This window comes from Ornithodoros turicata, unplaced genomic scaffold (genome assembly GCF_037126465.1).
Source record: "Ornithodoros turicata isolate Travis unplaced genomic scaffold, ASM3712646v1 ctg00000857.1, whole genome shotgun sequence".
In the NCBI taxonomy this organism is placed as follows: Eukaryota; Metazoa; Arthropoda; class Arachnida; order Ixodida; family Argasidae; genus Ornithodoros; species Ornithodoros turicata.
Window position 1 is genome coordinate 837,137 of NW_026999406.1, and position 15,551 is coordinate 852,687.

General features: G+C 42.5%; 2 protein-coding genes across 5 annotated transcripts in view; one reads left to right on the forward strand and one right to left on the reverse strand.

Annotated features, from left to right (window-relative positions):
* LOC135375339 (uncharacterized) overlaps positions 1-15,551 on the forward strand; it is a 113,688-nt gene that overhangs the window by 40,059 nt on the left and 58,078 nt on the right. The gene's annotated exons all lie outside the window — the stretch shown is intronic.
* LOC135375334 (uncharacterized) lies at positions 5,988-7,160 on the reverse strand. Its single transcript, XM_064608064.1, has one exon. The coding sequence runs from the start codon at positions 7,158-7,160 to the stop codon at positions 5,988-5,990; it is 1,173 nt and encodes a 390-aa protein (XP_064464134.1).

Sequence of the window (15,551 nt, forward strand, 5' to 3'; positions counted from 1 at the left end):
TCACCCTGTTCCTTGTAAAAATCAATTCTGTCGCACAAGTTATCCCACCTTCCATAACATACTCTTTATACGTAGACGACATTCAAATGTGTTGCTCCTCGACGAATTTAACAGTGTGTGAGAGGCAGCTGCAGGTCGCTATAAACAAGCTGAGTAGATGGGCAACTCAAAATGGGTTCAGCTTCTCAACCGAGAAAACTATCTCCGTTCTTTTTTCAAGGGTTCGAGGATTATTTCCCTCACTCTCACTTAAGTTAAATGGGTGTGACCTCCAGGTAAAAGACCAGCACAAGTTCCTGGGAGTCATCTTTGACACGAAGCTTACATTTCTTGCCCACATCAAACACTTAAAAGTCAAATGCACAAAATCTATGAACCTCTTAAAAATTTTGTCCCATAGATCATGGGGTGCGGACCGTCAGACCCTTTACAGAGTTTATACCTCAACAATACGGTCCAAACTTGATTACGGGTGTGTGGTTTATGGTTCAGCCCGGCAATCCGTGCTTAAGGTCCTAGATCCAGTGAATCATTTAGGCTTGCGTCTGACACTTGGAGCTTTCCGCACATCACCAGTGGAAAGCCTTTATGTTGAGAGCAACGAATGGTCGCTAGAAAGGAGGCGGTTTTACCTGTCCGTTCAATACTTTTTTAGGGTAAAAGGATATGCCTATAACCCAGCCATTCCCTGTGTCGAAGACACATGCTATAAACAGCTGTTCCTTAATAAGCACACCGTTGTCCCTCCATTCAGCATGAGGGTCCTTCAAGGATGTGAGGGTTATAACTTCCCCCATTGTGATTCCGCGGTAGTACGGGCTACCTCGCGTATTCCACCATGGCAGTCTCCTCCGTGTTTCAATTATACCTTGACGAAGTGGAAGAAGCAGGACACCCCACCCGTCGTACTCCAGCAGGAGTTCGAGTCCCTAAAGGAAAGTCTTGGCAAACACCGTGCTTTTTATACAGATGGCTCAAAAACAGACACCGCCGTATCATGCGCAATGATAACCGACGGATGTACACTTTCAAATCGGCTACCTCACGTACTCTCCATTTTTAGTGCTGAGGTATATGGTATCATAACTGCATTGAACTACATCGTACAATATCATATCAAGTCATCAGTCATCTACACGGATTCTCTAAGTTGTCTGAAAGCAATAGGCAACATGGGGATGTCAAAAAATCTGCTTGTGCGCAGGGCACAGTGCCTTGCCAGTAGAGTAACGAAAAAGGGCCTTTCTTTAACCTTCTGCTGGGTACCCAGTCATGTTGGTATACCCGGGAACGAACTCGCTGACACTGCTGCCACAGCTGCCCTTTCGTTAGAAATCAGCCATTTTGATGTACCCTCCCAAGACCTCCGCCCAGCACTTCTCAGAAGCATAAACAGCAAGTGGCAGCAGCATTGGGATACACAACATGACAACAAACTCCATCTAGTTAAACCAGCCGTAGGGAAACCAACCCCTGTTTTGAGGAATCGCCTCCATGAAGTTGTTTCCACCAGGCTCCGGATTGGCCACACCCATTTGACGCACGGTCACCTCCTCCGTAGGGAGGATCCCCCGTTCTGCACACGGTGTGGCGTATACAGTTCCGTCCTTCACTTTCTCATCACATGTCCATTGTATGAAACCCACCGACATCGTCATTTCCACGACTTTTACATATACAATTTACCTCTCCATCCTTCCCTTTTACTAGGGGATGAAGCTTTCGTGCCATTTGAACAGGTTCTTAAATTCTTCCAAAATATTGGTCTTTTAAATGCTCTCTAGTTTTACAGCTTTCTCTTATACCATTTGATTGGTAATCCGTTAGTTTTAACCAAATCCTTATACCTTTTAGTTAATCAGTAGAACATTATCTCTTAAACTGTTAATGCTTTTTATCATGGTCTTGGCGCATTATGGTCGTAGTTACCGCTGCGCCATTAAAACACGAATCATCATCATCATCATCATCATCATGTTTTCGAGGGAGGTAATGGAAGGCTCGTGAAATATGTAACAGCTGCAAAAGGTGCACCACTGCAAGTGCTTGAAAGAGTCGCAATGATTCAGGGAATGGACCTGGTGATTTCCAGTGATCAGCTGTCTCCGGATGTGAACTGCATGTGCCAGAACAAGTTGGGCTACAGAAAACTTCTAAATGCGACATATGTGCAAGAAGCATGCTTGCTTGGGCGCCCAAAGCGTATCGCTAATTTCTCTGACGTAGAGAGGTGTGCACTTCAGAGCGTGTGCCCAAGTGCACCAGAAACAGGGCTAGAATACAAACGCTGTGTTGTGACTGGTATGGTGTTCCACAGTCATGGCTACTCGAAACCATTAAAGAGCAACAGCAGTATCATACTTACGAAGCAGATGGAATTCCTTCAGATTAGACGAATATTGACAGTTTCCACAGATGGTCAGACAACGTGCATCCTTCTTTGTAAGGGACTAGTGCTGCATGATACCGCTGAAGCAGCAGAGCTGCCAGGTTACATGAAGCAATGCTCACTGCCACCGCAAGCGACTCTACGGGCGATCCCAATCAGTGATCTCTCTTGCGCGTGCCTTTTGGTGAGCTTTCCACGTGAGGACAAGTCGTACATATGTAGACTTCCCAATGTCATTGAAAAAGACTAACAGAGGAGATGAAGCAGCTTTCAAGCTCTGTACGCACTCGAAGTTTGCGCTATACACTGAAGTCTCAGTAGGGCGAATGCTCAGCATCTGCAGTTGGTTTTGTTACCTGCCAAAAATGAGGTGAAAGTTGTTCTGTGTAGCCACTGTGCCATACTTCCCCTGCACAGCCCCTGTTCTCAGTTGATTGCAGTGCTTAATTAGTAGAGCCTGAAGTTTTAGGGTTTTACCCGATTCTTCCCCGAATTTGCACCCCGAATTGAAAGTTCACTCTTTAGGGTGAAACCCGATTTTTACCCGGCAAATTCCCCTCACTGGGTAGTCTGTAGGAATGCACTAACTTACTTGTTTGGCAGCAAATGCAGTTACATCACAGTTTGTACCAAACCACTACAGTTGGCTTGAGTAACTGCGCCCGATTTCTCCCCGAATTTAGCATACTGGAAGTTTTTTCACCTGAATCCACATGAATTTAGTGCACATGTTTATTTACCTGATTTTTACCCCCCGAATTTAGAAAAAAATATTTCCCGAAAACTTCAGGCTCTATCAGCTGTTAAAAAATGTTTTGGATGACCGTTTCCAGGCACTGCGCTCCATCATCACTACATCTCATGCGCTCATAAAAAGTTTCTTAAGTGAGTTCCGCTACGTTTTCAATGAAGATATTTTACAAATATGTTTGCTGTGCACAGTGGCATAGTCATGGTGGTTCAGCCTCCACCCCCCACCGAAACCGTACCTATAGTAGTGCATTTGGGAAACGGAAAAGAGAAATAAATCCTTCTCTCCCATGTAAACCTCCAATAGAGCCCCACCCAATTTTTTTTTCTGGCTATGTCTCAGCCTGTGCCTTGAACATCGCTGCTACATCAACATCTAGGTGCATTTTTAGTTGTGATTCCGACTCTCAGCAGAGCGCTTAACAATTTAGGTGTGAATTTCTGCTTGGTTTGACACTGAGACTTCAGTGTAGCAGCAGGCTCCACTCGGAATCTTTCCTATTGCTGTGCTGCATGTGTGTTTGTTTCAGCATTCATATACCTGTGTAACTGCTTTTGTTTCTCATTTACATATTATTATAGCGTGATAAATTCCAACTGCACAAGGTGGTCTCATTTGCAGCATTTGCTACACCTTGTTCTTCATATATTTCTGAAGTGTTCTGATGTTCATGTGCAGTTGTGATTATGCATATCCCCTTTAATTTGCAGAGTGCTAATAACAAGTTGATTTCTATGTCTGTGTATAAATATTTGGGATCATCACTGTGTGTAGAGAGGGATGCGTATTGTGTCAGTAATTTCTGCATGTTATGTCCAAGCTCAGAATATTCCATGGTGTACCTTCTTCCTGTTCTTGTGCTACTTTGCTGTATACTGCCACATATCATATGCTGTGATAAAGATGAGTGCCAACAACAGAAAAGCTTCTCCAGTGTTTTCATGGTGCCCCCATCTAGGCCAACTTTGGTACCATGCAGGCAGACCGGAACGAACCCATCACCTAAGTTAGTGTAACATGTGAACACATTGTGATATTAGCCCTAATTGTCTTTTTACTTCACTAAAAGTGCACATGCTATGTAATATATGAGTCCCGATTTCTATTCTGTCTGCATGAGACTGATTGTTTTTATTGGGAAGTCACTTGTGGATCTGTAACACTATTCACTAGTCCTTCGTTCCTGTCATCTGAAAGAAATTCACGTAGAAATATATTACCTGTAAGAATTGCATTCTCAGAAGAAAATGTGAAAAAAAAGACATATTCTAACAGACCCTGAAGGAAATCTAGGTCTCTGACAGATCTTCCAAGGTACCTCAAGATCATCCTATAAGAACGCTTTTTTCTTACAAGTTGTCACCAGAAAAAATAACAAGAAATCGATGCATCTGTGAGCTGTACCATTTCTTTCACAATTGCCTGTAAGAGTACGTATAAGAACTGCATCCATTGGAAGAAAATGTGAAGGAAAAGATTTTCTTATATCTTATCCTCAAAGAAAAGAGGGTTTCTGTGGGATTTTCTGAAGTATTTTTCAATAGGGTAGAAATGTTTTGGAAGTGTTCGCCCAGTACATTTGCTTGTTCTTCAAGGGTCTCGCATGGTGCTCCATTAACCTGCAATAGTGGAATACATAGGCTGGAATATTCACCCCTAATATTTCGGAGCCTTTCCCAGATTTTCTTCGAGGGGGTATTATAGTTGAGTGATGAAACAAAGTTTCTCCAAGATTCCTGTTTAGCTTTTCTCCGTGTCCACCTAGCCTTGGCACGGGCTCTCTTAAAAGCAAGGAGGTTTTGTGAAGTTGGGTATCTGCGGAAGATTCCCCAAAAGCGGTTTTGTTCCTTCCTTTTCCTTTCACAATCGTCTGTCCACCAAGGCTTGGGGCGCTTAGGAACACGTGTAGACGTTTGCGGAATAGCCTGGCTGGCAGCCTCTATAATTGTGGTAGTAAGTGTTTCGTTGGCTTCTTCAATACGTAACCCACGAAAGGAAGACTCAGACAGTACTGCTTTCTTTTCAAAGGAGTTCCAGTCCGCCAAACGCAGTTTCCAGCGGGGTGAGCGCTCAGTTAATGTATCTGTCTGACCACTTAGTTGCAAGATAATGGGGAAGTGGTCACTTCCCCTTGGGTTCTGCTGGACTGCCCAGTCAAAACAATCAAAGAGGGAGGGACTGCATAGTGAAATGTCCAGACAAGAGAAGCTTTGTGTTGCAGAGTTGATGTATGTAGGCTGTCCTGAATTGAGCAGGCAAACAGGCCTTGACATCAAAACCCTCTCTAGCATTTTCCCTCGACCATTCAGTCTTGTGCTACCCCACAAATGATTGTGAGCGTTTAGGTCACCAAGTATCATGAATAGCGGAGGAAGCTGGTCACAAAGATAATCAAAGTCCTTTTGTTCGATTGAAATTGAAGGTGGAAGGTACAGTGAGCATAATGTAATGACTCTGTCGAGGCATATTTGTACAGCCACGGCTTCCAGGTCTGTGACAAGAGGAAAGCGGGTTGCAGGTATGGACTGTGGGACAATGACAGCGACACCTCCAGATGCGCGGGTGCTGTCTGTGCGGTCTTTTCTAAACAAATTGTGTCGGCGGAAGGGATTTGTACTGTTCTCATGTAGATATGTCTCCTGTAAGCAACAGCCAACTGCCTTTTGTTCCTCTAAGAGGTCATTAATGTCATCAAGGTTGGAAAAGAGACCTCGACAATTCCATTGTACAATATTACCTAGACCCATGAGAAGGAAGACAGAGAGGAGAACGAGCAATATCTTCATCGTGCCTTGGATGTGTATCCCTATGGACTGTGTGTACATGAATGTCTTATTCAAGGAGGGGTTATTCTTCGTGGAGGTAATTTCTGCATGTCTTTTGTTCTGCTGCCCCTACCTCGACCAGATGTTTTCTCTCTCTTTTCTTTGCCCTGAGAGAGAACACCTGGCAGACTGGATGACGATTTCTGGGATAAGCAGTCATCGTCATCCAATTCCATGCTTTGTGACATGGTCTGGGATGGTCCCGGCATGGTCCGTCCCAGACTGAGACTGTGCCATCAACATCACTGGAAGCTGTGGCTATCTCCTTGGTGTGTGCCTGGCAAGCCAGGGTGCTCCCAGGAGACATAGGAGCAGGCGGAGACACTCTCGTGTCTCCACCTTTCTGTTGGGGAGTTTGAGGTAGACACCCAGAAGTCTGGGTCTCTACAGATTTCCTCGGTGGTGCTACTCCCCTGCGCGCCACCTCGGAGAAAGTGCCTTTTCTAGCAAACTCTGTTTGTGCTTTTGCTGCTTGACATGATATGTTTTGTTCTGCTTTGATTCGAAGTATTTCTTTTTCTTCTTTCCACCGGGGGCAAGATCTTGAGTATACTGGGTGGTCGCCCTTGCAGTTTGCACAACGTACTGTGTTCTCACATGATTCTGGTGTGTGACCGTTGCCTGAACATTTTGGACACGTTTCCTGTCCGCTGCAGACCTGTGATCCGTGCCCGAAACGTTGACGTCGCGGGTTAGGAACGTAAGGTCGCACGTGGAAGTTCAGGTAACCTACTTTGATGGTTTCAGGGAGTCTGTGTAGCTGGAATGACAGTACGATGTGCTTGGTTTGCATTTCTTTGCCATCGCGACGCATGATTATCCGCCTCGCTGCCACCACGCCATGCTCCCGCAAACCTTCTTCGATCTCGCTGTCAGAACAGTCAAGAAGCTCACTCTCAGAGATCACACCCTTGACAATGTTCAGGATACGGTGTTTTCTGATTGACACTGGAATGTCACCGAGTTTCTTTATACACACGAGAGCTGAACTTTGAGATCTGCTTTCTACCTCAATTTGAATGTCTCCAGATGAGAGCTTCTTTGCTTTGTACGATTTCCCTATGATCTTTTCGATTACTTTAGCAATGAGGAATGGTGACACTTTCGATAATGGCTTTGTCTCGTCCTCAGCATGGGCCACAAGGAATTTCGGGAACCATGGCTCTGGAGACAGGTCTAAGCTGAGCGAGTTCATTGGTGCTTCGGTGCAGCGCCTCTTTTGACGCTGATCATGTTTTTTGGAGCGTACAGAATCCATACAAGGAAAAGAGTGGTTCGGTGCGCAGGTGTGTCGCCCACCATCGAGCCCAACCAAGGGAGCGTGCCTGGCACGCTAACACTTTCCTCTGTATTATACCCTAGTGCAGTTTCAGAAGGGTGAAAGAACTGCCCAGGGTTGACCCTTGTCGCCAAAGAAGGTGACTAAGGAAAGAGAGGGAGGAGGAGGGATGAAAAGAGAAAATAAGGAAAAGTGAGATGGCGGCTAGCTGAATAGTCCTGGCTGGGCCTTCCAGGACCACCCGTCTATGGGAAGCAGGGGCCAAAGCGGTGTGTTGCTTTCCCGGAGGGGCCCCGAAGGGTCCAAAACAACCTCCGGGTCTACTCAACTGCCAGGATCCCCCTTTCCCCAGACACTGGAAAGCCACGCACAGCTATACGTGGGGGTCTCCCTCCTGCGGCGACCCAACCGTGAGTGCAGGAGGGGGCTACTGCGGCTGCTGCCGGGCGATGGGGGCGCCAAGTTCCCGACGCCGGGTGTATGTAATTAACTGTCAACAGCAGAGACCCTGGAAGACTATGGGACACGAACACAAGAGGAAATAAAATCTATACCACTAGAAAGAACCTATTCCTAATCAAAACAACATAGTAATCTATCATTCAGAAAATTAGAAGAAAAAATCAAACTCATCAGAAAATAGACATGTTAAAAATGAACTTCACCACTTAGCACACACTGTAAACTGAAAAACTCCCTTTTGGATGTATTTGGGGTGTAAATAGGGTATAAACTTGTATATGTTCCTTTTTTACTCCCTTATTACACCTTCTAAGAAAAGGAACACCCTTTGAAGGGTGTTAAATGGGTGTTAGAGCTTTCACCTTCTGCACAGCCCGTTTACACCCTTTTGGTGTGAAAAAGATGTACGAGGTGACAATGATACACATCCGCACTATTGTTTGGGATAATTTTTTGTGCATAACTTTGAAGCCTTTCTCAAGCCATCACAAACACTTCACTCTTTGTCAATCAAAGTAAGGGAATTAATACACTGAATAAAAACGTATTATAGTAAATGTTATTAGCAGGCTAACGATTGATATCACTGCAAATGTCCAAAATGCACAAGCGAAAATTCGGCAAAATACTTGGCAAAACATGCACAAAGATATAGCTGCAATGCAGAAATGGACTCCGGTACGGCACCTTGCGTGACCACCAGCGCATCAGTAATATGAATAAATGAATAAGAAACATCCAGTAACAATCACACAATTGTTGTAAATCAGTGACCCAGCATTGAAACATCCACTACTTTTCTTTTCTCTTCAACCAACAAGCCCCTTCTGTTATGCTCAGGGGTGGGATTTCTAGTTTGTCGAGTATGTGGTGCATCCCATATTGAGTCCAGCATCCCTGCTGGGTAGCGTGCAGATCACAGGTAATATGCTTAAGGCCCCTGCCTGTCAGCAAACTTCGAAAATTCGCGAAATTCAATGTTTGACACAGAATTTAGCAGAATCGCTCAATTTTAGGGAATTCCCGCAAGAAAGGGACCGACTTTCATCGACTTTGAGTCATTTCCAGCCATACACAACACAACACAAAACTTTCTGTCGTTCAGAGACGGGCAGAGACGCTTTTGTAACTCTGTTTTGTCAAATTTTGGGGCCCTCTTTCGGAAGGATATACTCTCTATATAGCTCTGGTCCCGTCTTAGCGCGACTTTCTGCTTTCTTGATATAGCACGGGGAGAGCCGTTACAGACAGCGTCCTTGGAGTGCGCAGCGCGTCTGGCGTCCCCTGCTCATTCCAATTTCGTGTTAGACGCGTTCGGACGTATGTTTGGAGGGCTCTCGCTTGGTAATCGTCTTTCGTCGTAGTTTTGGTGCCCTGGTGCGGCGACTGTTTATTGTGCCCTCCTAGTGATATGATGATAGTGAGTGTTTCTGTGTGTACCTTGGAAGATATCCCCGGAAGCCGTTGGACTTCGTGAATTCAAGGTTAGTTGTGTGCCTGTAGTGCTACGTTTCGTTCACCTTTTGCTTGGTAATGTTCCTAGCATGTGGGTTCCTATAACTTTATCTGCGCAGTGTGGTTATTACTATATTGATTCATATTATCTGATCCTCTATCTGTTATCTCAGTGTGCTCGTTACCCTGCTGGTTAACTTGTATCGTCACTTAGCGTCAGGGAGAAGATACCACATGTGATGCTCCAGTCACACTGTTACTAATGTGGAAACTATTAATTGCAGACGAGTTTGCCGGATTAATTTCGGTGAACAACACAGATGTGCCAACACGCACGAGACGTGGGGAAATCAACGGATACGTCGTGGAGATGTTGAAAGAGATCAAGTAAGTTAAGCTGAAGTGCGTTGTGATGTGATAAAAAAGATGTGATAAAAAACTGCTTCGAAAAGGAGAAGCCGCAAAACGATTTCATTATCCCTGCATTTCAATACGTCCTAGACATGGTCGTATTCGGAGAAATGGTACAAACTACAGAACTGAAGGTGCAAGAATTTATGTGGCGAATCTACAATACTTATAAAAATATCTGCACATCAACGACGGAAGGGCCACTGGGATTGATGGCGGAGTTTTTGAGGTTTGCCAACGAAGAATTGAAATACACTAGACCAGATGTAATTGTAATCATTGCAATGGGCATTGCGTTCATCAAGAAAGCAGTCGGATCAAATTATCATATACAAGCGGTCTATATTGCACGATTCATTAGGGATTTGTTGAAATTACACATGTCTGAGATGGAAAGTACATAAAATCTTATCACGTGATATGTTCCACTACCACGGCAACGCCATTATTTTCTTCCACCAGTCTCTGCACCGATGTCGAATCAACAGAAGTTCAATATTGTCGTGCAAGGTCTGATGTATTATCACCTGTTGAAACCCAACAAACATATCAATTGCGGTGGACCACCGGACAATTTTCATCTAATACTCTCTTGTACGCCATTCAAGAATCTTCATACAAAGACAGGAAACATCAATAAGAGATTGTGCAAGTTCATCGCGACAAAGTGCAAGTTGTTGAAGCAAAAACACGAAGTTAGAATAGTAACATGGCGACAACATGGCGCGAGCGTTAATCAACGCTGGATTCAAGCACCCAATAATCAGAATAAACTATTTAATGTCTTCAGAATTCACCAATGAAGACAACAAACGAGAACTTCAGAGTTTGAAATAGAACTGTAATTTATCGAAATAAACAAGTGTATAACTGAAACAATAAATGTAATCTTTGTCATCATTATAATGAATTCTTCGCATCACAATGAAAAACACATTACATTTAGCATGGCTAGACTGAGAACAGTGATCGCTAAGGAAACGAATATTCCACAGTTTGTGTACGAATTCTCATATGGAATAAGACCTGACCACCAAATAGGTTTTACTCGACTACACTGTGTACAAGTTCAACACCCGATGGATAGAATTGCCGGAGAAGGATCGGTCATTGAAATTTAGAGGCATGATACATCAGTCTATGATTACAAAAAATGATCACCAATCTCATGTGAAAACTTATCATATTTCATGAATTAAATTCCAGAGTGCATGTATATTTCTCAATCAGTTGCACTAGCCCAGACGTAGTAAAAGAAGAAGAAAAGGCGTCTTTGACAAGCAACCCGATTGAAGTGCGGAACAAATAAATAAATATTTTTGTCAACACAGTTGTCCGTTTGTATGACTGGATAGGAAAAATGAGCCGTCCAAGATAGGGCAAAACGGGAAATAAGGCAAGATAACTCATTGCGGCTGGATAAGTCAAAGCGTTCGAGACACAGTGGCATCGACTTTTACAATCGCACTCGAGTTCAGTGCCTGGGAGATAATACGAAGCCTTCGCGAAAAGCGAATCTATTATCAGATGCCACAATGCAAACGAAAGATTTTACGAGCATGACGTGCAGCTCAAATCTACATTTCTGATCACATAGTCTTCGTAACACACGGCACACAAGCGTATATGAAATAATTTCCAAGTGGCAATCAGATTTTGGGAGAAGCGGATCACACAACTGCCATCAGAAGTGCTTAACCAATATACAATGAAGATGAGCGTTATGCATAAACACAATGGAAGATATGTTATATATTAATTATAATAACCAGATCAGCGCAGGTCACACATAAACGTAGATCCAATTCACAAAATACACACGAGATTTCCCGTAACCATACAGAAAAACTATCACATTATTTTAGTGTCATAGCATCCGGGCTCTACAAATGGAAAGGCCATACTTTAATTTTATAAGTCTTTAGCTCATAACATTGTAAAACGCAAACTCCACACTAAAGATCATTTTCTTCTTTAAATTTTCAAAGTCAAAACTGCACGCTATTTCTTGCATTTTTCTAAAGATATAGATTAAAATGTTGTGCATATACTCACACATACTATACAAGATATTTGATTGTGGATTAATTGCTAAAATTTATCGATTCACACTCAGGAGAAGTGGTGACTACCACACATCAGTAAGAGTTTAATTACAATTTGAACAGGTGTTGCGATTTATGATCAGTGTTGTAGAATGTGTAATTTCACAATACGCAAGCTTTAGCTCGCTCACTTTGACGAGCACTCTTTCACGATGTCAGAGAAGTTAATTGAATGGATTGATATTTTCTGTATACACTATAACATAATGCGAATTCTTTATGTCGTGGATATTAACAGTTATGAATATTTGCCGAACGAAATTTACTTAAAACTCGAAGAAAGGCTCACCCGCGTCGACGAACCCGTTTCCGGAAAAAGCAACACGCTCGCGTGCGGTACCGCCTTAAGGCGTCGGGTGCAGAATCGGGTTCGGTTTCGGGTACGGCATTTGGGAAACGCGGTCCGGTGTGTTGCCGAAACGTCTTCGAGGACGCGGGTGACCCTTTCTTTGAGTTTTAAGTAAATTTCGTTCGGAAAATATTCATAACTGTTAATATCCACGACATAAACAATTCGCATTATGTTATAGTATACAGAAAATATCAATCCATTCGATTAACTTCTCTGACATCGTGAAAGAGTGCTGGTCAAAGTGAGCGAGCTAAAGCTTGCGTATTGTGAAATTACACATTCTACAACACTGATCATAAATCGCAATACCTGTTCAAATTGTAATTAAACTCTTACTGATGTGTGGTAGTCATCACTTCTCCTGAATGTGAATTGATAAATTTTAGCAATTAATCCACAATCAAATATCTTGTATAGTATGTGTGAGTATATGCACAACTTTTTAAGAAGAAAATGAAAAAAAAATGAAAGAAGAAAATGATCTTTAGTGTGGAATTTGCGTTTTACAATGTTATGAGCTAAAGACTTATAAAATTAAAGTATGGCCTTTCCATTTGTAGAGCCCGGATGCTATGACACTAAAATAATGTTATAGTTTTTCTGTATAGTTACGGGAAATCTCGAGTATATTTTGTGAATTGGATCTACGTTTACGTGTGACCCGCGCTGATCTGGTTATTATAATTAATATATAACATATCTTCCATTGTGTTTATGCACAACGCTCATCTTCATTGTATACTGGTTAAGCACTTCTGATGGCGGTTGTATGATCGGCTTCTCCCAAAATCTCATTGCCACTTGGAAATTATTTCATATACGTTTGTGTGCCGTGTGTTACGAATACTGTGATTAGAAATGTAGACTTGACCTGCACGTCATGATCGTAAAATCTTTCGTTTGCATTGTGGCATCTGATAATAGATTCGCTTTTCGCGATGGCTTCGTATTTTATCTCCCAGGCACTGAACCCGAATGCGATTGTAAAAGTCGATGACACTGTGTCGCGAACGCTTTGACTTATCCCGCCGCAATCAGTTATCTTGCCTTATTTCCCGTTTTGCCCTACCTTGGACGGCCCATTTTTCCTATCCAGTCATACAAACGGACAACTGTGTTGACAAAAATATTTATTTATTTGTTCCGTACTCCAATCGGGTTGCTTGTCAAAGACGCATTTTCTTCTTTTTTTACTATGTCTGGGCTAGTGCAACTGATTGAGAAACATACATGCACTGTGGAATTCATGAAATATGATAAGTTTTCACATGAGATTAGTGATCCTTTTTGTAATCATAGACTAATGTATCATGTCTCTAAATTTCAATGACCGATCCTTCTCCGGCAATTCTATCCTTCGGGTGTTAAACTTGTACAGAGTGTAGTCGAGTAAAACCTATTTGGTGGTCAGGTCTCATTCCATATGAGAATTCTTACACAAATTGTGGAATATTCGTTTCCTTAGCGATCACTGTTCTCAGTCTAGCCATGCTATATGCAAGGTGTTTTTTCATTGTGATGCAAATAATTCATTATAATGATGACAAATGTTACATTTATTGTTCAGTTTATTATTCACTTATTCATTTATTAGTTCACTTGTTTATTTCGATAAATTACAGTTCTATTTCAAACTCTGAAGTTTTCGTTTGTTGTCTTCATTGATGAATTCCGAAGACATTAAATAGTTTATTCTGATTATTGGGCGCTTGAATCCAGCGTTGATTAACGCAGGCGCTATGTTGTCGCCGTGTTTGTATTGCTTCAACAACTTGCACTTTGTCGTGATGAACTTGCACAGTCTCTTATTGATGTTTCCTTTCTTTGTGTGAAGATTCTTGAATGGCGTACAAGAGAGTATTGATGAAAATCGTAATAAATCGCACGTAATGCATTGCGAAAGCAAACTACCTGAGCTCAGCTCTAGCACGTATTCGTGTATACAACGCTGCAGCATAATTCCCAACGTGTGGTCGTGTGAACTTACAAAAGCCCCTTATACGCTAGCCACACTTAATGAAACGGAATGGCGGTCAGTTCACCTGCTCACCAACTATAATCTTGTGTGGCGTCGTTCTCTCCTGGCTTGTTGAAAGCAGGGGTGTGTTGAAAAAATGGAGTCATTCGGGACGATGGTTGCTCAGGAGGTGAAGTTACTGTCATTCCGTTTAAATCATTAAGTTTGCCGTGTGCCTAGGGTTGTAGAAAGTAAAGCACCGGCCACACTCATGCTGGTCAGAATGAAAAGAACATGCCAAGTTGGCTTTCTTTGTGGGTTTAAAATAAAATAAGCAAAAACGACCATACTGACACAGTATCTAAAACTCGCCAGTGGGTCTAAAATGAGTCGAACTCTCTGTTTGCACTTGCTTTGTCTTTGTTCTACAGACACTTCAGGCTAACGCCGAGCACGGCGGCGGTCAGTGCTGACACAATAACGTGCCCTTTACACATAAAGTCCCCGAGCTCACGATCGCACCATCCCAATCCAACTACATACCATGAAGAGTCGTTATTTGATTAACGTGTATTCGCGATCCTGACTGGTAACGAATAATTTCAATTGCGGGGAAAGTCAACCCAAAACAGTAATTCATGGGTATGCTCTTCTTGTAACCGCTACTAATCTTGTCTTTCATATCGCACGAACTCTTTCAAAATCCTGAACGGCCACTGACGCCTTCCTGCCCACTTCAAACACTAACACACACACACGGAAGCTTCTTTTAACCTGCCTGTTGTGCTTCATTCGCACCCATCGTTCCTGAACCGCTTCGGGAACCGAACCGTTTGGAAAGAACCGGTTTGAACCATTATAATTGCCTTCTGGACATGAACGGGATCCGAACCCTTATCGCCGAACCTAAACCCGAACCGGACAGGTAAACATTTCGGTTCGACTCTCTGCCTTCAGTTCTGTAATTTGTACCATTTCTCCGAATACGACCATGTCTAGGACGCATTGAAATGCAGCGATAATGAAATCGTTTCGGGGCTCCTCCTTTTCGAAGCAGTTTTTTATCACATATTCCCATGACTTATAGTATCGAGTACAAAATCTGTCCATGTCTTCAATGTAGAGCAATTGTCTCTTCTGTTTTCAAGTGCACATCTACACCTAGTTAAAAGCATATCTATGTTTATTTTATTGATTAAAATTTTATCATCTGGTTTAGAATGCTATAATCTCCACCTGTCGTGAGAATTATTGTTTTGACTTTGTTTCAAGTATTCACTCGACTGATATTCTATGAGTTGTGAACTTACTGCCTGAAATAATTATTGTGTTGTATTTGTTTCAATTGTTCACTCGATTGACATAAGTAAGTACCTCTAAGATGGGAATGCCTCATAACTCTGAGTTGCACTTCACATTTGATTATCTGTGTGGTTCATTAGAAATTTCTGTTGCAAGATATTACAAAAATTGATGTAATTAAATTTGTTTCTCGTTTTTGATTGCGTATCGTTGCTACCAATTAATAATTTGGACTTTCTCTACATGTTCAATAACAATATCGC

Excerpts from the sequence above, each read along its gene's own strand:
- LOC135375334 (XM_064608064.1), bottom strand. The coding sequence starts at position 7,160 with ATGAACTCGCTCAGCTTAGACCTGTCTCCAGAGCCATGGTTCCCGAAA.